The sequence below is a fragment of the Sabethes cyaneus genome, chromosome 1, assembly GCF_943734655.1.
Source record: "Sabethes cyaneus chromosome 1, idSabCyanKW18_F2, whole genome shotgun sequence".
NCBI classification, from domain to species: Eukaryota; Metazoa; Arthropoda; class Insecta; order Diptera; family Culicidae; genus Sabethes; species Sabethes cyaneus.
The window spans coordinates 111,951,297-111,974,763 of NC_071353.1; the positions used below are offsets into that span (position 1 = coordinate 111,951,297).

At 43.9% G+C, this 23,467-nt stretch overlaps 3 protein-coding genes across 3 annotated transcripts; all 3 read left to right on the forward strand.

Moving 5' to 3' along the window:
* Nucleotides 1-2,722: 2,722 nt before the first annotated feature.
* LOC128746106 (uncharacterized) lies at nucleotides 2,723-5,392 on the forward strand. The gene has a single exon (XM_053843155.1). It carries the CDS (start codon nucleotides 2,723-2,725, stop codon nucleotides 5,390-5,392), a length of 2,670 nt encoding a protein of 889 aa, XP_053699130.1.
* Nucleotides 5,393-9,226: 3,834 nt separating this feature from the next.
* LOC128745325 (non-structural maintenance of chromosomes element 3 homolog) lies at nucleotides 9,227-10,736 on the forward strand. Its single transcript, XM_053842367.1, has 3 exons — nucleotides 9,227-9,330; nucleotides 9,390-9,697; nucleotides 9,761-10,736. Exons 2-3 carry the CDS (start codon nucleotides 9,416-9,418, stop codon nucleotides 10,259-10,261), a joined length of 783 nt encoding a protein of 260 aa, XP_053698342.1. The 5' UTR covers nucleotides 9,227-9,330; nucleotides 9,390-9,415; the 3' UTR covers nucleotides 10,262-10,736.
* A 1,364-nt stretch (nucleotides 10,737-12,100) lies between these two features.
* On the forward strand, nucleotides 12,101-18,625 carry LOC128733168 (nuclear pore complex protein Nup205). The gene is made up of 5 exons (XM_053826816.1): nucleotides 12,101-12,222; nucleotides 12,345-15,466; nucleotides 15,549-18,048; nucleotides 18,106-18,282; nucleotides 18,342-18,625. Exons 1-5 carry the CDS (start codon nucleotides 12,195-12,197, stop codon nucleotides 18,551-18,553), a joined length of 6,039 nt encoding a protein of 2,012 aa, XP_053682791.1. The 5' UTR covers nucleotides 12,101-12,194; the 3' UTR covers nucleotides 18,554-18,625.
* The last annotated feature ends 4,842 nt before the right edge of the window (nucleotides 18,626-23,467 follow it).

Below are 23,467 nucleotides of genomic sequence, written 5' to 3' on the forward strand. Positions count from 1 at the left end.
TCCATTAGTCAAATTCGGAAAAGTCTTCATGTAGCGATTGAATGGCATCCAATTGGATGAGATCGTAAATTTGAATATAAAGTCAAACGCGACTTTATATGGTTTAAATTCGTTATTTAATTATGCTTTTTTGGAAGACTTTTCAGCAACATTTGATTACTGTAAATAAAATACCCTCCGTTTATCATGTAACATTACAGTTATCTGTCTTCATGTTTATTGATTATATCGGACGTGAAATTTAAATAGTTGAAACGTTAGCAAATATCCTCAGGCAGGAGGATAAAATATTCAAAATTTAATGTAACCAAAGTCCAAATTATTGCATTCTTGGTATCGGATTCGTCGAGAAAATCCTATCGAGAAATACTTCCTTCTGCGTCCGATTGAATTACTGGAAACGTTTTCAGGGTTGTTAGAGCTCTAATTTGCAGCTCACTACCAGTCTCGATTAGCGAATCATTTTGTTCATGATACGGTATTTAGTGACAGGGCATCTGTTGCGGACAACTGTGACCGCTAATGCTACGATCGTTTGGCCGATGAGGCGAGAAAAAATTTGACAAGCGATAGAAAGTTAAAATGACAAACCGGAAGGGATAGTAGAAGATAAAAAAAAAAGGTAACAAGTAAGAAGACAGAATAGAAGTGGGCATTGAGGATTTTTTGATAATTTGATTAAAGAAAAGATAGTGAAAAGAAACTTAGTACATATTATTAGATCTAAAAGTGTTATTTAATAAAGATTGAAGAAGTAAGTTTAAAATATAATTAAAAGAAACGTTTAATTATAAATTAAAATCATATAGGTGCGAGCTGTAAATTAGAGGTTAGGTTTATACGTGCTATCGTGGAATTCGTATAACCGTAACCGTGAGTATTCACACTTATCGAAAATAACATCAACTAATTTACAAATGCCTTTAAGGTAAAGAGGAAAAGCAGAAGAGTAGAGCGGTTGATAGAAGGAAGAGGAGGTTGGATAGGAAAGATAAAAGGGAAACATTAATGTAAGTACTGATACACATTTGGAAAGTAAAACGAAGCATAACGGCTAGTTTAAAATATATTTTTAGCTTTGATCGGCTAAGGAGTCGATTTACAGAGATTGTTTGTCGTCAGTTCCAATTCCGAACAAAATCAAAGATTAATCCTTTGCATTGGATTGCTCTACAATGGCTTCATCAGCTTCCGAAGGAAAACACGATGATCTCTGTCTAGCATGTGGAAAGGTGGAATCCGACGACGTCGATTGTCCAATGTAAGAATTGTGAGCGTCATGCGTTAACGTAGACGAGAAGATAGTCGAAGTGGATTGACTTTGCCCACAATGCGGCCCTAATGTCCAGTCGTTATCCGTTCCGAAGCAGTCGAAGAAGAGTTCGAAAAAGATCTCGAAAAGTGACGTTGGTTCTCATCGTAGAACTGGTTCTGTCCTAAATCTAACTGAGCAGCAGTTAGAGGAAGAACAGCTCGCACGTGAAACGGAATTCGCGAAGCAGATGGAGATTCGAAGGAAGCGAATTGCGCTTGAAATGGCTTGGAACGAGAAACAGATGGAACAAGAACGAGAGATTCGAAAAATGGAATTGCAGGCTCGGCGCGAAATGCAAAATCGGCAGCTAATGGAAGAAAACCAAATGTTGAAAGCTGAGTTGGCGGATGAGCAGAATTTTATAAGACAACGTGATGAAATTCGGACTAAAATGAACAGAAGTATCCAAAACGTCAGAATGCAATTAAAAAACGCAAACGGTGTTGGAAGAACATTAGAGCCGAAGAAAACAAAAACGGTGAATGACTGGTTGAAAAGACAAGATAGCTGCGATAATCAAGAGCATGGAAGAAGCGAAAATGTAGTGGGAATGGGAACTTCGAATAGAATAAATGAAATCGATGAAGGTCCCGCCGAGTCACTTGCTAGTGGAGAAGCTGAACGCGAATCTGACTTTGGTGATGCAAACTCGAATGTTCGAATAAATACCCTTCCAGCTAGAAGTGGGCAAAACGGCTCTTTTGTATGAGCGGTACCGAACCGTTCATTTGCTGCTGCGAACCGATTCAAATGAGCGGCTCATGGCTCACAGTTCGTTGTTCGGCAGGTTGACAGTTCGGTAAATTACGATTCCCGAACCAAACTTCGTGTCGCCTTCGGGTGCGTTTGAGGAACCGTGGTTCTTTTTCAAGAGCCGTTCGTTTGAACGTTCTTTTTTGTGAACCGGTTCATTTGAACGGCTCGTGAGCCGTTCGCCCATCTCTACTTCCAGCTAACAGATTCGGTGAAGGAACGGTGAACCAGGTTGCTAGGCTCACTCCGGATCAATTAGCGACTCGCATAGCTATTTGCAATAGCTTGCCCAAGTTTAATGGAGATGCTCAAATCTGGCCACTTTTTATCAGTAGCTATGATCACTCTACTGCAGCTTGCGGGTACAACAATTTAGAAAACCTTAAGCGCTTCCAAGATAGCCTTGAAGGTGATGCTTTGAACGCAGTTCGCAGTATGTTAGTGCTTCCAGACTCAGTACCAGAAGTTATTGAGGATTTACGTAGGCTTTTCGGGCAACCGGAAAAGTTAATGAGGACGTTTGAAAAAGTAAAACACGCTCCAGCTCCAAAAGCCGATAGATTAGGCACGTTTATTTCATTCGGCATCACAGTGAAACAGCTTTGCGACCATCTAGAGGCTGCGCGTTTGAATGACCATTTAAATAACCCTATGATGGTGCAAGAGCTAGTGGACAAGCTACCGCCAAGCTACAAGCTGGAATGGGTCAGATTTAAACGAGGAAGAGAAGGCACGCCTATAAGAAAATTCACTAATTTCATCACCGAGATCGTTGCGGATGTATCCGAAGTGGCAGATTTCTCCGTGGCTGAAAAGGAACAAATGCGACCTGCCAGGACAAGCCCTAGTAAAAAGGAGTATGTGCATTTACATGACTCAGGCCCAGAGCGAAGCGTCACTTCACAATGCGGAACATTCAGCAAGGCGTGTTGGATTTGCAATAGAACGGATCACATGATCAAATTCTGTGACGATTTCAAGAAAATGAACCTAGCGGATCGCTTGAAAGCGGTCGAACGAGAAAAGTTGTGCGGTATTTGTCTGAACAAACACGGTAGCCACCGGTTTAATTCTAAGATTCGCTGTAATATCAGGAATTGTCGAGGAAACCACCATCCTCTTCCACATCGTGCAGAAGGGACGGTCCAGATGCAGAAGGTCGTATGCAACACGCACGATGAAGGAAGAACAGTAATTTTCCGCGTGGTACCAGTAACGCTGCACGCTGGAAATAACAGATTTGATACACTGGCCTTTCTTGACGAGGGATCGTCCACGACTCTTGTGGATGAAATAGTAGCGAATCACCTACAAGTGACTGGCAAATGTGAGCCTCTTATTGTTACGTGGACTGGAAACGTTAACCGTTTTGAAAATAGTTCACGAAAGATAGAAATTTCACTATCAGCGAGAGGTTCGAAGCGAATGTTTCCATTAGAAAATGTACGAACAGTTACAAAACTAGACTTGCCGAAACAGGAGCTACGATTTTCACAGATAGCGGTCAAATATAAGCATTTGGAAAGTGTACCCGTGCTAGATTATCCGTTGGAGCAACCGACGATTCTCATTGGTTTGGACAATTTACATTTATTTGCGCCACTAGAATCGCGGGTTGGTGCTAAGAATGAGCCGATTGCTGTACGTAAGAAAATGGGTTGGACCATCTACGGGCCAGAAAAGAATAAGGTGGGGGCGAAAGCTTATTTGAATCTACACTCGACTTTACCAGTCAGTAACCAACAATTGCACGATATGCTGCAGACCCAGTACGTGCTGGATGAAACCGGTGTGTCGTGTTTCGCTATCCCTGAGCCGAAGGAAGATATGCGGGCGAAGGATATTCTCAAAACGACGACGAAGCGAGTGGGAAAGCATTTCGAAACCGGATTATTATGGCGCGAGGATAAACGACGTTTTCCGGATAACTATTCAATGGCTGTGCGCAGAATGCAAGCCTTGGAACGTAAGCTAAGCAAAAACCCAGCGTTGAAACAGAACGTGTGTCAGCAAATTGTGGATTACCAAGTCAAGGGGTATGCGCATAAAGCGACGGAATCAGAGCTCACTGAAACGCCGCTTAAGATAGTATGGTATTTACCGCTAAATGTTGTGGTTAACCCACGGAAGCCTGAAAAGGTGCGCCTAGTATGGGACGCGGCTGCATCGGTTGGTGGTATTTCCCTTAATTCTGAGCTTATAAAAGGGCCGGATATGCTTGTGGCACTCCCTAGGGTGATATGTCACTTCCGAGAACGTCCTGTCGCATTCGGAGGTGACATTAAAGAAATGTATCACCAGATACTAATTCGACAGGAGGATAAACAAGCGCAACGGTTTCTATTCAGAGCGAGCTCGGCAGAGGCCCCGCAGGTATATGTTATGGATGTGGCCACCTTCGGGTCCACCTGTTCGCCTTGCCAGGCACAATATGTAAAAAATCGGAACGCGGAATCATTCGCGGAAAATTACCCAGAAGCAGTGGAAGCGATTATCAGTCGGCACTATGTTGACGACTATTATGACAGCGTTAACACCACGGAAGAGGCAATCAAAAGGGCCGACGAAGTTAAATATATTCATTCGCAGGCTGGGTTTCATATGAGAAACTGGGTTTCAAACTCAGCTGCGTTTCTAGAGCATTTTGGCGAGGGGATTGCGGATTCGACTGTGCATTTCAACCGGGACAAAGGTACTGAATATGAACGCCTGCTTGGTGTCGTATGGGAGTCGACTGAGGATGTTTTCTGTTTCGCATCAGCCTCGAAGACAGAGTTTTCCGAGATTCTACAGGGAAAGCAATGTCCTACAAAAAGAATGGTTCTTAGCTTCGTGATGGCGCAATTTGATCCGGCGGGCTTTCTGGCGCCGCTCGTTGTTCGGGGGAAGATGCTAGTACAGGATTTATGGAGATCTGGCTGCGAATGGGACGATCGCATTGATGATGTTTCATTTAAGAAATGGATGCGGTGGACGCAACTTATGCGTCAGGTTAAATTAATCAAAATTCCACGAAGCTATTTTGGCAACGCAATGTCGCACGAAATACAGGATCTACAGCTGCATATTTTTGCAGACGCCAGTGAGACCGCATACGGTTGTGTGGCCTACCTCACCTGTCGGGCGATTATACGAGAGCGGGTAGGCTGCGCATTAGTCATGAGTCGCTCGAAAGTGGCTCCATTGAAGCAAATCTCGATTCCTCGCCTCGAACTTTTGGCAGCGGTTCTAGCCGCACGGCTTCAGCGAACAGTGGTTGAGAACCATACGTTCACTATAAACAAAGTGGTCTACTGGATCGATGCAAATGTAGTTCTATCGTGAATTAGATCCGACCAGCGCAGATACAAGCCATTTGTAGGATTTCGGATTGGCGAGATTCTTAGCTTAACGAAACTGGACGGGTGGCGGTGGGTGCCCACCAGGCTTAATGTTGCCGACACACTGACGAAGTGGGACTGTGATTTGGAGTTTCATTCTGATAGTTCATGGGTGCACGGTCCAGCGTTTCTGTATAAGAAAGAAAGCGAGTGGCCACAACGACAATTACCGCCAGCAAATACGACAGAAGAGCTGCGTGTACATTTATTGTTGCACAACGTGGTTGTGCCCGAAGATATCATTAATGCAAATAACATATCCAAATGGCTCAGACACAATGTTTTGTCGACGAGCTGAAAGCGCTGAAAAGAAATAAAGAGTTTCCCGTCAATCAGTGGCTTGCATTCGAAAGGAGTAGTCCATTACATAAGTTAACTCCAATGTTAGACGAAAGCGGTTTGATACGAATGGAAGGCCGATGTGAGAGAACCGATTGTTTTCCCTTCGATTTACGGTTTCCAGTAATCTTACCGGCTAACAACAGAGTGACGTATTTGATAATTCAACATTACCACGAGAAGAGCGGTCACGCGTACCGTCAGACGGTGAAGAATAACTTGAGGCAATCATACTACGTTATACATATCGACGCAATGATTAAAAAGGTGTCAAAATTGTGCATGTGGTGTAAGATAAACCGCAATCGACCTTCGGTTCCACGGATGGCCCCCTTACCGGAACAGCGAATTACACCGTATTTGCGACCATTTAGTTATGTAGGAATTGATTACCTGGGACCATTCGAGGTGGCAGTTGGACGTAAGAGAGAAAAACGGTGGATTGTGCTTTTCACATGCCTGGTTGCTCGGGCGGTTCATCTAGAGGTAGCGCATCGATTGACGACACAATCGTGTTTAATGGCGATACACAGATTCGCGAGCCGCAGAGGCTGGCCACTTTGAATTCTTTTCAGACAACGGCACGAACTTTTTGGGAGCGAGTAAGGAATTGGCAAAAACATTGCGCGAGATTGCTGGCGATTGTACGGATCAGCTGACTAGTGCGAGAATGAAATGGTCATTTAATCCCCCAGCTGCGTCTCACATGGGAGGCGTCTGGGAGCGTCTTGTTCGCTCGGTAAAGGAAATTTTAAAGACTCGACGACGGAAAACAGTTAACCGATGAAATATTATGGACCGCTTTAGCGGAAGCAGAGGATATCATAAATTCACGCCCGCTTACGTATGTGACACACGAGTCGGATGAACCTGAAGCTATCACCCCCAATCACTTTTTGCGTGTAGCTTCATTCGATCGACTGTAGGGTGACCATATCGATCCAACTAAAAATCAGGACATTTTGTGCCCAAACATGCCGATGAATATTTACTTACCTACTTAAGTATGTATCTTGCCGTCCTAAGTCAACGCCTGTTGAACAACGTTTCGCCAGTCAACTCGGCTGTGGGCAACTGCTCTCCAATTCCTCGGACACCGAGTACTCTCCGCCCGATCTCCACCTGGTCTAACCACTTTGCTCGCTGCGCTCCTGCTCGTCTTCTTCCTACTGGATTTGAGACAAACACCTTCTTTGCAGGGTGGTTGTCCGGCATTCTTGCAACATGCCCTGCCTATCGTATCCGTCCAGCTTTAGCCACCTTTTGAGATACTGGGTTCGCTATAGAGCTGTGCCAGTTTATGCATCCTCCACCTCCATACTCTGTTTTCCTGTACGCCGCCGAAGATCGTTCTTAGTACTCGTATTCCAAAAACTCTGAGTTGTAACTGACGGGGTCGTAACTACCCAACACTTACGACACCCCCTGAAACAATCCTCAGGGACTGCAAACGTTCGCGACTTATTGTCAAGAAAACACCTGAAAATCTTCTGCTTAAACTGTTCCCTTTATTAACGGCTTTCCCACGGTAACTCCTACCGTTTGACATTTAGGGGTTTCACTTCCGGCGGAGTTACTGACCGGGATCCGTTTGCGGTCAGGTCGATAACTTTTGGCACGGAGCTTGATGGTCTACTCTCGGCTTTCCGGCTGCGGGCGCACTTGTGGCTCTGAATAAGCGCTATGGCGACGACGCGGCGTAACTGTGATGGCGTCGTTGGCAGGGACGCTCCTTCAGCTTTAAGATTGACCGATGTAGTGGTAACGGCGGATGTGAGGACCAAATTCGGTTGGTAACCGTCAGGTAAACGCAGGAAACTCAGGGGTCCTAAGAGCGAGATGGTTTGTTTAGCGTCGAGTTTTGGAGCGGTCATGGTCGGGAATATGCCGTAAGAATTTTCTGATACATAGCTATATCTGTTGTATTCAATTCAATGATTGTTGTGCGTGACTCTGTTCAAACTGTACGATACAAATTTGATTGCCTGGTGCTTTTGTTAGGCAGCACGGATCGATTTCGTGATGATAAGATGATATTTGTTGCCGTTTGCTTGCAGTCAATATCTTCTGCCGCATTCATCGACTCCGCAAGTTTTCGAGCAAATGATTCAGAAGGTTTCATCGAGATTCATGCACACTTGGTTTCGACGAACCGTTAATGAGCTCCGATGTCATTTCTTTAGTCAGTTTCTTTAATTGATTATACTGAATAAACCCACACACTTAGTTTTTATTCAGATCTTCGGTAATTTATTTTGCGGATTAAATCAGCACATTTGGAAAAATGCTGAGCAATTCGGTAATTTTTCAAGGAATGCTGAGTATCGTCACTACTTGACATTTCTTAATACAGATCTTCATCAACCGGTGGCGAGTTCGTTAATATTTTTCGCTGTATTTTTTCGCAAAGCGATTCCATTTCGTAACTGTCAATAGTTCAGCAATTGTTTAACGAACTATCAGTATTTATTACGGGATAGTCCGCAAAAGCTATGCTGAGATCAGAAAAAATTGCGGAAGTTGTCATCAAGCATTTATTAGCTGTCAAAATGACACGCAATCAAGAAAATACTTTATTGCGTGTTTAAAGTGTGTGGAAATTGTTCAAAATATGAACAATTATAGTTCTTCTTAAGATATAAGTGGCGCATAGCAGAGCTTCGCTACGTTATTTAACCTTCTTTATATAAGGTATGCCAATTTATTATGTAATTTGTGTTTTAAATATATATCCCTCCAACTCTCATTCAGTTAATATTGATTTAAATTGTAAATCTTCATTTTCCCTCTCATTCAAAATTTTGTCATCATAAAACAAAGCAGCAAATGCTACTTAGTGCTTCAGTGCAGACTTCGCAGGTAGCTGCAGAACTAGATGACTGTTGCGGGGCTGGTGCTACAGATAGGTTAACTCGGAGCAACCTCTTTTAGTTCAGATTCGAACATGCGGCGGCTGGCAGAGCCATACCTCGAGACCAAGTTAGAACCATATCTGTGCATCATAGATTCTATATAATTAATTGTATTTATTTTTAAGACATGATTTCAATAAAAATATTTTTTTAATTTATGACGACAATTCAGTACACATTACCGAAGTATCAGCACTATAATTACGGCTTTCAGCAATGATTTTTGCTGAGAAATTTGTTAATTTATACTGAACAGTCCGCAAGTTTTGACATTTCATAAAAATATTTTCATTGCCGACTGTTCGTCAAGCAAATTAATTACCGAACTGACCACCGAACGTTCAGCAGTTCTAATTTCGTCAAAAAATTACGGTGTTCGGTAAAATTTTTTAAGTGTGCAGGTTAAAAAAACGCTATTAGTTTGCCACTTACAGCTCGAGAGGTTCTCGTGGTATTATTTATATGGTATTTTTTTCAGTGTATTTCTACGAGTTTTCAGAGATGTAAGCCGATAGTTGAAAATGGCAAATGAAGCGCAAAAATCGTAATCGTTGTTTACGTTAATGTTGCCTGCTGCAATTGGACAAAACTCCAGAAAATAACAAAAGGTCTCGCTCAGGATTTTATCTAGGTTTGTAAAACTATACGTAATGTAATTTCAGCATTATACCGATGGTATTACATTTTCAGTTTCTGCTAATTCAACGATTTGTACTATGCCCCGCCGCAACGAGCTCAGTCAACCGACACCTTCCACTTCAAGGGGTCGGCCATCGCAGCAACAAACGCCCCAACCGTTTGGTAGCCAAGGCACGCAACCGGCTACCCCAGTAGACAGTGAGCTTGACCAACTGGTCATCAATATGGTGCGTACGGTGTTAAATCTTTCTGTTAACAAACATCCAATCAAAAAGAGTGACTTGGTTAAGAATGCCCTTGGAGGAAATGGGCGCATTTTCGCAAAAATTATTGGACCGGTCGTGGCTGAACTGAGTGATGTTAGTATCAATTGCATCTAAGATTGGTGACTGTATGAATTACTTCTATAGGTTTTGTTCTAGGTCTACGGTTATAAACTTGTCGAAATGGAGCATAACAAGACGTATCTTCTGGTGTCCAATTTGCCATGCGCCTCGATTTTGGAGCTCAACGAAGATTATCGGCGAAAGTACACGTTGCTCTACATGGTATTGGGGTACATATTTATGAAGAATGGCAGCGTGCCGGAGCAAGGTTTGTGGGACTTTCTAGCGAAGCTGAACATCAAGGAAGAAGAACATCATGTTTATTTCGGAAATGTGGGCAAATTGATAACGGAAACTTTCCTTAAGCAGGCCTATCTTGTCCGAGTTAAGCAGGTCGTGGAAGGCATGAACGATGATCGTTTCTACTATAGCTGGGGTTTACGGGCTGAGCAGGAGCTGAGCAAAAAGGACATTCTAGAGTCGATCTGTAAATTGCTCGGTAAGCCATCGATTTGCTACGTTACGCAGTACACAGCGGTCTACGGTGATAGGATGAATACTGATGATGAGCCAATGGAAACATCACAAGCACAATGATTTTTTTTACTGTTAGTGGTTTATATATTTTAAGGATTCTAACTCAGTTAATGAATAACAGCCATATGTAATTCATCTGCCTAATTACATACCTAATTAGGTTTTCGTGTAGTAGCAGCATCTACTAATGCTTTGCTGGATTAAAAAGAAATCTTGTATCTTGAATAGGGCGAGGAAAACTACATAGAAATATGAAAAATTAATCCACGCTCGTTGCTAACTTATACAAAAGAGTAACAGAAATATTACTTAGCAATATCCATGACCAAAAAGAGTAAAAAGCCCAAATTAGGCAAATATCCTCTGTTGGCAAGCCTGTTTGTGATATCTTGTTAGGGGTTTTTGTATTTACTAAAGGTTCTTAGAAACGTACGCTCATAATTTATAGGATACAATTTCAAAAGGATAACCAATAATTCATCTGGTATGTAATAACTATGTAAAACATAGAAATTTGATAGTCTATTTACTTATATCATACACTAGCTGACATAAATCTTGAATCTCGGATGACCTTTATCACAATCTCGAGTTTTGCAAGTTTCTGAGGAGTTCATGGGTGTTTTAATATACAAATTTTCCTCACAATAAAATAGAAAACAGCTCCTCCCATTGCTTAGCCTGATAAAATAAAGCGGATAGCATTTAAATATTCACCATCATTACAAACCACCAAGCATTTCACGGAAAATCTTTTCATAGTACCATTTCGCAGGGGTTACCCACTGAAGGAAAATAATAGAGGTCAGTAGATCTAGGAAAATAAATAAACCTAGATAGAAGTGATCTCTACGGGGGGCTGCTCCCGCAGTGGCCGGCGCTTTCGACGGCAGGTCGCCGGTAACACTTGCGGCCTGTGTCCGTCTCACCCTGAATCATCTAATGTTACTACTGATAATTTCTGGTGGTCCCTCCTAAAAAGGTAAGGGGTCCTAATCCATCATAGAAAAAATTCTTGCCTTCAAAAACACCCACATGCCAAATATGGTTCCATTTGATTGATTAGTTCTCGAGTTATGAGGAAATTTGTATTTCATTTGTATAGGAGCCCCCCCGCTCCTAAAGTGGGGAGGGGTCCTAATTTACCATAGAAAAAATTCTTGCCTCTAAAAACCTTCACATGCCAAATTTGGTTCCATTTGCTAGCTTAGTTCTCGAGTTATGAGAAAATTTGTATATCATTTGTATGGAAGCCCCCCCTCTTAAAGGGGAGTGGATTCATAATTCTCCTTCTAAAGAGGGGAGGGGTCTCAATTTATCATAGAAAAAAATCTTGTCACCAAAAACACTTACATGCCAAATTTCGCTCCATATGCTTGATAAGTTCGCGAATTATGCAGAAATTGGTGTTTAATTTGTATGGGAGCCCCCCGTCTTAGTGGAGGGAGAGGTCTCTAACCATCATAAGAACCTTCCCTGGCCCCAAAAACGTCTATATGCAAATTTTCATGCCGATTGATTCAGTAGTTTTCGATTCTGTAAGGAACATCCCGACAGACAGACAGACAGAAAATAATCCATTTTTATATATAAGATTATTGATTGACAACCACATTTTGTTTCGGTGTTTCATTTTACTATTTATGTAAAAACTTTGATTTAAAAATAATGAATAATAATTATTCGACATTCCGTTGTGTTGGTCCGTTGCTTTGTGTTTTGTTTGTTGTCTTGTTGCTGAAGTTAGTCTGAATCGGACTTTATTCACTTTATTCGGGCAGTTTTGTTTCGATTTTCGAGCAGTTGTAATGAAGGCTAAGCTGGCATCTCTGCTCTGTCAGTGTTGGTTCGGTTTGTTTGATGGAATTTCGGTGCGGTCTGCGGTTGATGATTAGTGGCTGGTTTTTTACCGCTCCGTTATTTGTAAAAAGTGCTAGGTAAAAACCTAAAAATACGCTAAAGAGCTTCCCAGTTGTATTTCAAAAATAGTTTAATGCCCGCTTTAACAACTATGGCAGAAGGTAAATACAAAATTTATAGATTTTTAATAATATTTCAGACGCCCCAGCAATGTTTGATAGTCGTTTGGGAAAGTATGGTTATGTTTATAACTTTTTTTTTGCTTACAATTTTCGGTATGAAGCGACGGCAGCTACACCGGACGATATGTGGACACCGTTCAAGCATTTGTTCAATAGTATTGAAACATTCCTGCTTCCGACGGATACCGGCGGACAACAACAGGAGCAGAATGTGGCCAATTTGGATGCACTGCTACGGAATCACAAGCAAAACTTTACTACCTTGCTACGGAATCCGCCAAAAAATAGCAAGAGTCGCGACGCGATCCGGCAGGGCATAACGGAAGGTATTACGCTGCCCGAGTTCGGTCATACGATACTGTCAAAGGATCTTGTCGACGAAAGTGTAATTATTTCGGATATGTACGGACTGAATGAGTATATCGCGTTGGAATTGCTATGCACTGCCCAGCAGCAGATGCCGAATCATCCGGGCCTGCCGCGCGGGCTGGTAGCGGTACTGTTGTATTATGACGGCCGCAAATCGTTGGTCGCTAGTTTGAAGGAACTTTTTCAGGCGAGGGCAGGCGTAAGTTGGTGTACGGATGCGGCACAGGAAATTACACAGCTGATTACGGCGTACACGGACGGTTTGGTTGCGGATGGTATATTGGATAAGATTCTAGCCCTGTTGGAGGAGTTGGATGTTACGAAAGAGCTGGATGTGTTGACTACGAACCGAGCGTTGGGCCCTCCGAAACATCACCGGCAGGTGTTGGACTTGTTCGAGGAAATTCGGCTGCTTTTGGCTACATGTTTGTTTAACTGGTCGGCGCAATGTGGATTACCACGGGAAACGACTTTGAAATTAATTCGTCACCTCGCGAAATACAAATCGACCGTTTCGTCTGGTGGTATTGATAATGTAACGCTGGCTTTGCAAATGGCTTTGATGTATGGATTGGATATGAGTGTTATTCAGCGAAGGGAAGACGGGGAGGATATAGTTAAGCGCTTGCCAATGGTGAAGGATACGGAGTTTATTGAGACGGTTATGGAAGCGTTGTCCAGCAGCTGGGAATGCGAGGGACTTCGATCGATTTCGCTGTTCACCTTTGGTCTAGCAATTGCCACCCTCAGATTGGCGCCGCAAAATTTATATACAAATACAGCTAGAATAATCGACCAGGATGAATTGCTTGTGGATGCTGCCATTCAGGGTCGAGTGTTTGATTTTATTCACTACACATTTCTGGAGAATGAAGTGATTTTTCGAACGGAATTTTACTACCGGAGAATGCATGTACTGTTTACGGATTTCATCGAATTGATGCACTCAAAAGTGACGGAATTGAGGGCAAGAGCAGATGAAACAGCCCGAACCGTGCAAGCCTTTCAGCAGCAGGGACTCGATCCTCCGGCAAATCTGTGTCGCAATTTCGAAGCATTGCTTCTGTCGGTTGGTAGATTATACCAAAATGATAAGATGCGTTTGAATTTATCGCTAGAGTACTGGGGCCCCATGGAGGTCGCAACGAATTATCAACGTGCTTCATCGCGTTCTGTTTGCCTGTTTAAGTTTATTCGTTTGGCTGGAGAACTTCTTCCTCCGATACTGTTTATTCCATACCTAAAAATGCTGGCTGGACTGTCAAGTTGCTCTCAGTCCGCTCGAAACGCCTTCAACTTGCTGAAACAAGGAGGCGGGGCTTCCGGAGCATCGGCTACAATTTCGTGGGACCACTTTTTCAATTCGCTTTTCCGTTACTATCAAAACCTTCGTCAGGAACAAAATCCGGGCAGCGAAACCGTCTACCGTAACCGCGCTTTGAGCAGAAACATTAACCCGCAAGAAATTGCGGGTTTACAAGCGGTGTTACAGGTTATCCGTGCGGTGGCTAATCACGATGAAGTTGCCAGAGTAGCACTCTGTGAACACCCGAATTGGTCCCCGTTGCATGTGCTTCTAGGGTTGATTAGCTGTTCTGTTCCTATTGCACTGAAAGCCGAGTTAGTCCATACCTTAGCCGCGCTTGGAAAGAGCAAAGAAACCGCTCTGCAGCTGTGGACAAATCTGGAAGCTTCGCAAATCATTGCTACAATTCCTACGACTAGCACTTTTGTCAATCGTGGCATCGAATCCGAATTGGAGGAAATCGAAAGTCGCAACGAAACCTATCCGCTGACGCTCGGAATGCTAGATCTGTTGTATACGTTGTGTCAAACGGCCATTCCGAAAGGACTCGGTGCAGGACCGCGGAAACCAGGTCTCGATCCATACGTTACGTTCATCATCGATGCCGTCTTCTTGCGCTTCTATAATCGAAATTACAAGAATGCAGTTGAAAAATGGCAGATTGCCTCGAAATGTCTTCGTCTGCTGCACGCCTTCGTGAAAAACTATCAGCCGACTCCGCTAGACTTTCCTTCCCCGAATCAACCGCGCGAAGAAAACGCCGCTCCCGGTTTTCACATTCTTCTGCAAGTGAACACTAAATCGGATTTTTTGCGACTGCTTCTACACATCGTAGATGAATCCGTAGGTCTGTTCGACACATATTCACCTTTCCCGGGGCGAAAAGCATTGGAAGCTACCTCGCTGTATGCTTTGCAGATAATTGAACGAGCTTTAGAAATGCAGGAAGACTTTTTTAACGCTCACTTTGCCTCCAACTGTTCTATTTTGTTGGCCGGCGCTAACAAACTGTTGCTTGGGATGAACCCTAGAAGCGGCCGAGCCGACCACATGCTAAACATTACCCGATTCGTTACGTATAGCAGCTGGCTGCCGGAAAACGCTTTGGTCGCCATACGCATTCTTACGGCCATTATGCGTCAGCCCAATGTCAGTCAACAGATTGTCGGTCTTCTGACGCAAACCGATCGCATTCGGAACGAAATTCGACAGGGTTTCGTTGAATGTTTGGAAAGCGAAACGGTCACGTATGCTTCAAGAAATGGCGCCTGTGGCGAAAGTGCTCCCGATGATCAGGATCAAGAGCTGGACGAATATGCGGCGGTTGGAGCCGCTGGCTCCTGCCTCGAGCTGCAAATAAAGGAAGCGATCGTCGGGCTGCTGCAGGAATGTCTGCCACAGCAAAGCACCCCCAATCTGGCTCACTTTTTGCTTGGATTCGAGCTGAATAAGGAACTGCGGTTGACCAATTTGCAGCAGCCAGGAGTGATGAACTTCCCCAGCAACTGTGCTAAATCGTTGATTTCGCTGTTGGATAATGCATTGGAGGTTAGTAAAAATCAAATTAGCTTACAAAATTTAATACAAGTAATGAGTATCAATTTAAACATTATTTTGCATTCCGTTCCAGAACTCAAAAGCGGGAAAGCAACCCAACTCAGCCCAAGAGCGTCTGGTTGAAAATGGCTACACGCTGCTGTACTCACTGTGTTGCAATAGTCGTACGTCGGAGGTAATCCTGCGATTCCTACGCTCGTGCAACGATTTCCTCTGCCGGCACATAAACGGTCTTCCGTTCGCAAACTTCCGTGGTGCACATGTACTTAATCAAATGACCGGATTGCTGAAGTGTGTCGCCATTGAGTTGAAGTTGACTTCGGACAAAAGTCAGGTGTCCCAGTTCGGGAACATTTGCAAAATTTTGCTCGGTGTTGTCCAGCAGTCACCGGCGGTTGAGCCAGCTACGCTGGAAATGTCGCATCATTACAGTACGGTCAACATAAGCATGCTCTCCAACGCTACTGGTGGGCTGGAAGTTACTTCGGTTATGCGCAAGGGCACGGACTCGGCGAAGCTACTACTTTGTCAGTTACTTGATTGCCTGAACTTTGAGATTAAATCTCTCGAAAAACCTAAATGGGATTACTTCGACAACGCACTGTTGCAGGGTTTGTTGCAAAATTGCGAATTGCCGGTCATTGGTGGAGGGCTGAAGCTGATTGACATAAAGAAACTGCACGACGTCTTGAAGGATGAGTTGAATTCAGTTCAAACAACGATTGCTGCCGGTCAGAGAGCACACATTCTGGCGGAGATTGAAGCCATTCTGGTATATGCACTGCAGGTCAATAGCCAGCGAAACCTGTGTGCTTCGACGGTACGTTTCCTGGAGGCATGGGGACAGGTCACGGAGGTGTTGTTCAGTGTGACTCCGGCTATGTTCGTGTCATTGGATGTCAAGCAAGGGTTACTGGTGGAAATTATTCAAGCTATGCTGACGAAAGTTGTGCCCAATCAGATTATGCCCGAGTTAGCCAGCATAGCTTCTTCAACAGTGCTACTGCTGATGGTAAACTTGAGGCATTGTTATTCGTTGAAAAACAGTGGAGCTGGAACACAACATCAACAGGACGTTAATCAGAGCCAGTTGGTCGGCAGTAGCTTCGGGGGAGTTAGTGGACCGACCGGAAGGATGTTTTCGCCGAAAACTAATACACTGAGCTTGCGATATATATTACAGAATACTTTGGATTGGATCTTGATCAGCGGGGTCGGATCGCAGAAGTTGAGAATCAATTTATATGCTGCCCTGTTGAATTACATGCACATTGTTAAGGGCAATCGGGATCGAACCGAACAGGAGCAAGAGAATGTGAGGGATGAGTTCTATGTATCTCGATTGGACAAAAGCTTGCACGCTGGAAAGTCTCACAGTGCAGCGATTGATGAGTCCAATGCACAGATCGAAATGGTGGTGGAAATTTTCCAACAATTTGGAGATAAGTTGATCGATATACTGTGTCATGATTGTACTGGAGGACATGACATTTGTAAAATGCTGGCGCTATCCTGCATTGACATGCTCCTGGATATGGACTCAATGACCAACTTCATACAGTTTATCTCGAAACGAGGATATCTTGCCCATCTGATTGATAGTCTACTAAAGAATGATGGAAAATTGTGCCGAATTTTGGATAATCAGCCGGAGAATATGAAAGCACTGTATGTTTACGAATCGAAAATGGCTATGCTGAGCCGAATTGGAGGATCACACATCGGAGCTGAGCTTTTGTTGGAAGAAAAAGCTCTCAGTGTTCTCGCGGGCATGAAAGTTTTCGATCTTCATCCTGACTTTCAGGTGTTGAGCTATTCTGCTCACTACCCAGTCTCGTCCAGCTTCATCCCGCCGATCGAAGCCCGTTATCAGCAGATTCTATTCCCGGCTCTTAATTTGTGCGATTCAATTCTCTCCACGTTAGGCCAGGAAAATCACTCAGCCATAACGCAAATTGTTCATTTCCTTCTCTCCCACGGGGATACAATCGAGATAGTTCTTCGTGCTGGAACACCTTTTCTCAATATTGGACTTCTCCAGGAGCTATCCGGAATAACTAGCCTGATTGCCCGAGCGGCCAATCAGGAAATTTCCAATCTCATCACTCCGAATGCTAACCAAGACCTGGGCGCCCATCTGTACCGTCTGCAGAAGCTAATGTTGACACTGTTCCCACGCTTCACACTTACCGAACAAACTTTAAAGGAGCTTAACCAGAACATTTTGACGCATTGTAGCGAAAGTGAACGATCGGCTCATTTAAAACACTTCCTGCAGATCGCAGCCAATCTCGCCTTGTACGCTCGGAATAGTATTTCCAATCATTCCGTCGATCACCGAACTATCAACGTACTATTTTCCCCGCAAATCAGTGAATCGAGCATTCATCATGTACATCCTGGAAGACAGGATAATCGTAGCGTAACAAACCTGGACAGCTCTCACAGCAGTTTGAGCATGATCGTGCAACAGCTCCGATGCTCGGTCGAGTTCTACCACAACGGCAAACTTGCTTACGAAAGTTTGCTACGTCAACGCAACTCCTTGCCAGGGCTTAGCTTGGATTCAAACAGTAAGTGTTGGTTCAAACTTTAAAACAAAATCCCGCATCACATATTTACTTTTTCAGTTCAAGTTCAACACGACAGCCTAACGGAACGGATAGCCGCCCGCCAAGAGGAGTTGAAACGATGCGTTTTTATTACTGAACATTGTCTCTACCTTTTGTGGGCACATTTGGATTTCTTCATGCTGCGGGCAATCCCAGTTAACACGCTTCACTTCAACGCACCATACGCAGTTGATAGTAAGATAATGACCGTTTATTTTGACGTACATTTTAAAATGCTTCACTTTGTTCCTCAGATTATCTGACGTCGCAGACGGAAGTTTCCTGGAAGATTACTGCCGACGATGTGGCCATTCTGAAGAAAACGTTAATTGGAGTTTTTAACGAAACATTCTGCAAGCAGCTGCTCGCCACCGCACAGGATCATACCCGTGTCTCGGACAAGGGTTTCATCGAGGCACTGATGAGAAGAATTAAGCGGCTCATTCAGTTCGTGCCGGTCAAGTAAGTCAGTGGTACCAGCGCCATAGTCCGTAATCAATTTTACTGCCCGTTTGTTCGAACGATCAAACTCATACAATTACACTGTTTTCCGATATGATTGGTTTTTGTTTTGTTCACTTCTGGCTGAGTAAATATCACAGGGGCCTGCCACAATAGATCTAATAACTGGTAGCAGTGGAAAATGTACCCAACAAAGAAAAAAAATATAGCAGCCACTAACAACGCGATATCTACCTTACGCACAATCTCGTTTATTAGCATCAACGATCGTCTTGTGCTCTCTGCGGCAGTCAAATTGAAGTATTCGACGTCTCCCGACCTCGGTGAAATACCCGTCACATTACTAAAACAATCCATTGCTGGTTTACTTACACCCCTCTCACACCTGTTTCGGCTATCTCTGGACATCGGACGTTTCTCCGAAACATGGAAGCAAGCTGTTCCCAGTCTTCAAGAAAGGGGCTCGGACTAAAGCCGACAACTACAGGGCAATATCAGCCCTTTGTGCTGCATTCAAGCTGTTCGAGTTGGTGGTCACAGAGCCTATTTTCTCCCATTGCCAACAAGCGTTACCCGACAAACAACATGGATTTCTCCCTAAGCGGTCCTGTGCTACTTTGTTTTACTGAATAAGTAACTAATAGTTTCACCGAACGTTATCAACCTGACGCAATTTACACCAATTTCTCTGCTACCTTCGACGAAGTCAACCATTGTACTGCGGTTGCCAAGCTAGACCGGCTCGAATTTAGTGGAAGTTTGCTAAATTGGTTTGGCTCCTATTTAATTGGACGAACTTTGCATGTAAGCACTGATCACGAAATTTCCGAATCGTTCTCCGCTGCTGGGATCGCTCAAGGCAGCCATCTGGGTCCGTTGGTTTTCCTGCTATACTTACAAACGTAACACTGAAGCCTCATTCCATCGCCAATAAAAACGATCATTTCAAATTTTCACTTAAGCCAAGACTCAAACAACAATCGCTGCGCGAGAACGCCGCTGAACTGCGCTGGCGCAGTTGTCAGATAATGTACAAGTACATTAGTAGCATTGCTAAATTTATAGCGACCTGCTTTGCGTAGCGCGATGACTACACCAGGTGATGCCAGTGTTTGTTTTCCAAGTTTTAGGGGTGTCATTGAAACGATGTTTTGTTAGAAAATTTATTCGAACTGTTACGTCTTGGTACTACGCTCAAAAATCATTTTAATATTAAGATGAATCATTAGAGCAACCATTGTCTGTTGATTTATACGAAATAAATAACGGAATAGTTATTCCGGATAAATGACACGCGCAAGTTTCACGAGAAGCTGGACCAAACTCGTAAGGACTACACACCTAAACTTGACATGTGTAGGGACGAGGGAGGGGATCTAAATACAAACTAGCGCGAAGTGGTCGACAGGTGGAAGCAGTATTTCGATGAGCGCCTCAACGGCGATATACCAGAAGGAGACGCAACGGAAGTTAAGCTCGGGGTGCCTACAAACGACAGCAGGGTGGCGGCTCCCGATCTCGAAGAGATGCGGCGAGAAATTCGGCAGCTGAAGAATAATAGAGCCGCCGGAAAGGACCGACTCCCGGCGGAGCTCTTCAAAAATGGCCAAGAAGCGCTAGCAACAACACTTCATTGCATAATGTCTAGAATTTGGGAGGAGGAGAAACTACCGGAGGAGTGAATGGAAGGTGTAGTCTGTCCCATTTACAAAAAGGTTGACAGACTAGACTGCTGTAATTACCGCGGCATCGCGTTGCTCAACGCCGCCTATAAGCTGCTTTCTCCTGCCCAGTAGGGCAGTATCAGGCGGGCTTTATGAGCTTCTATAAAAATTAAATTAAATTATTTATGGGGGCCCGTGCTACTACGGATCAAATTTTTACTCTCCGACAAATCCTCCAGAAGTGTCGAGAGTACAACGTGCCCACGCATCATATTTTCGTAGGATTTCAGAGCAGCACACGATACAGTTAAGCGCGAACAGCTATGGCAGATAATGTACGAGTACGGTTTTCCGGAGAAACTGAAACAGAGCGTTGCGACAAAGGAATGGATTGTCCTGTATGTTATTTAATCACCTATTCTATATTTTCAACGACTTGTGATTTCGAGCGAAAGTTCTTTCGGACGAAATTTCCGCCAGCAAAATCAAATGGGCAAAACATCTCGTTCGAAGCAAGTCGAACGAAATAAAGACTCGTTAGAAATACAGAATAGGGGTGTTAATATCGGTGCGAAGGTGTGATCCGGCGAGCGGGCATCAAAACGAGAGGAACGATCTTCAGCAAGAGTAGCCAACTCCTAGCCTTCGCAGGCGACCTCGACGACTAAAAACGGAGGCTAGGAAGATAGGGTTACAAATCAATGCGTCGAAAACTAAATATATGTTAGAAAGAGGCTCCAGAGGGCAAAGTTTGCCTCCTACGGACAGCGATGGCGATGGCGATGAACTGGAAGTGGTTGGTGAGTTCGTATATTTGGCATCTCTGGTCAACGCCAACAATAATAGGAGTAAGGAGATCCAACGACGCATTCAAGCTGAAAATCGAGCCTACTTTTCCCTCCGCAAGATGCTTCGATCTGGGAGCATACGCCGCCGCACAAAGCTGACGATGTACAAAACACTAATCAGACCGGTATACCTCTACGGACTTGAGCCAGTAACTTTGCTTACGGAGGACATACGTGCACTAGCCGTATTTGAACGAAAGCTGTTGCGGACTATTTTTGGCGGAGTATAAACGGAAAGCGGAGAGTGGCGGAGGAGTATGAATCACAAGCTACAGGCACTGCTCGTAGAAATTCCCATCGTAAACCTGGCGAAAGTTGGGAGACGACGGTAGGCCGGCCACGTCGCAAGGATGCCGGACGACTGTGCAGTGAAACCAGTTCTCTTCAAGAACCCCACCGGCACCAGGACTAGAGGGGTCCAACGTGCTAGATGGGTTGACCAGGTTGAAGCCGACTTGCGTGTGTCGAGACTCGCAACGAATTGTCGACGTGTAGCCCAGGATCGAGTACAATGGAGAGGAATTCTTGATATGGCCAAAGCCATCCCGGTTTTCGGCTGGTAAAAGAAGAAGAATCGGAATAGTTTGTGTGTGATATTAGATAGTGTGAAACCAGATGATGGGTTATCAAACTTACTGTTCAACATTGGAAGGTGCTATTCGAAGGACAGATGTGGAGAGCAGCGGTACCATCTGTAAACCTCACATGCTCCTAGGGTTCGCGGATTAAATCGGTTCTGTCGGTGTTAGCCGTGAGTTTTATGCGTATTTTAAAAAGGAAGCTCCCAAGCCTTATATTAACAGGTCTTTTCACATATTACCAATACGAAGCATATGGCGGCTGCAAAAGAACGTGGTAGAACTTCGGAACTGCGATGCCATTGGTGATATGCGACAACGATGTGAGCCGTGAAGTAAAACGGCAAATAGTGTGCAAACAGGGCTTTCTGTGGATTGTTTAGGCAGCTGAGGTCCCACAGCCTGCAAGTACGTGCAAAACCCGTGCTCTACAAGACGCTAATTCTTCGAGTGATACTCTACGGCCAGGGAGCGTTAAAGAAGCGTAAGATCCAGCACCATGCGATCAATCCCTGGTGTCAAATTAAAGGGAGTGTACGTATGCCTCTCAGTTGGTCTTGAAGCGACACTGGTCTAACAAGCCATCTTCTACCCAGGTAACCAATAAGCATTTCCAATACAATTCAAAAGCAAGCCAATAAGCATTTAAGTTGCCTTAAATGCTATTTTGGCAAAACATACGGCTACTTTACTGCTAGCCCTCTTATAGTGCTGACAATGCTTATTTGCAGCTAGTTACCAACAAGAAGAATTTAAATAGAATTGTGGATGCCAATTTACAACAGTTATGCAGTCAAAAAGCTGATAAACAACAACCTGCAGTATAAAACGCCAGGGATGATAATAAACGATTGGTTTAATGCTTATTTTAATTCTTATTGGTTACCTGGGTAATCTTGTTTAGAAGAGGCTATAAAAGAGTCAAGCACCGCAATGGTTCTGTACTCATAGCTGGCTGCGAAGTCTGTCGTATAAAAGCAGACGGTCAACTGTCGAAATGGAATGTAGCACCCAGGCTTTGCTATCCAGCTTTTTACGAGCCATAATGGCGTACGGCATAATTTGTGTTCATAATAATTGAACAGCATTTTTGATATTTCTGTATACATTTAGCTGCTCCATCGTTAGAGGCTTCCAAAACAATCCTCGATTGGGTCTACTATCAACTGCTCCAAATAATATCTCATCCATAACGATGAGAAGCCGAACAAAAAGCAACCCTTCTAACGCCAGCAGTAACCCTTATAGGGTCGAACAAGACGCCGTTGTGCAACAATCCTACTAACTCTTTCCAGCGGCACCGCCTAACCGAGATTCGAACATACGATGATTATACGATTATACAATTAAGTCAACTTAATTGCTACTTAAATGCTACTTTGTTTTCTTATAATGCTAACAATGCTTGTTACCAGCTGATTACCGACAAGAAGATTTAAAACAGAATTTTGCATGCTAATTTACAACAGTTACGCACTCAAAAAGCTAATATAAAGCAGCGTGCTGTATAAAATGCCAGAAATGCCAATAAGCGATTGGTTTACTGCTTATGGTCATGCTTGTTGTTTACCTGGGTTCTCTAAGAGATTTTTCTCATAAAAATGCTACTTTAACTAAAGGCAAACATTATGAGACTAATCTGCGAAAGAAGCAAAATCGAGAGAAAACCGGACAAGATAATTTTTCTCGTCCGGGGCCGCCTTTTACAGACCTGCGGCTTCAAGTTAGGATGGAACGCGGTCACCTTTGAAAGATGCGCTTCTCAGACACCTGCACAAGGCTCTGTATGCCATTTCCCAAAACTCATTCATGCCTACTTATAAGGGGC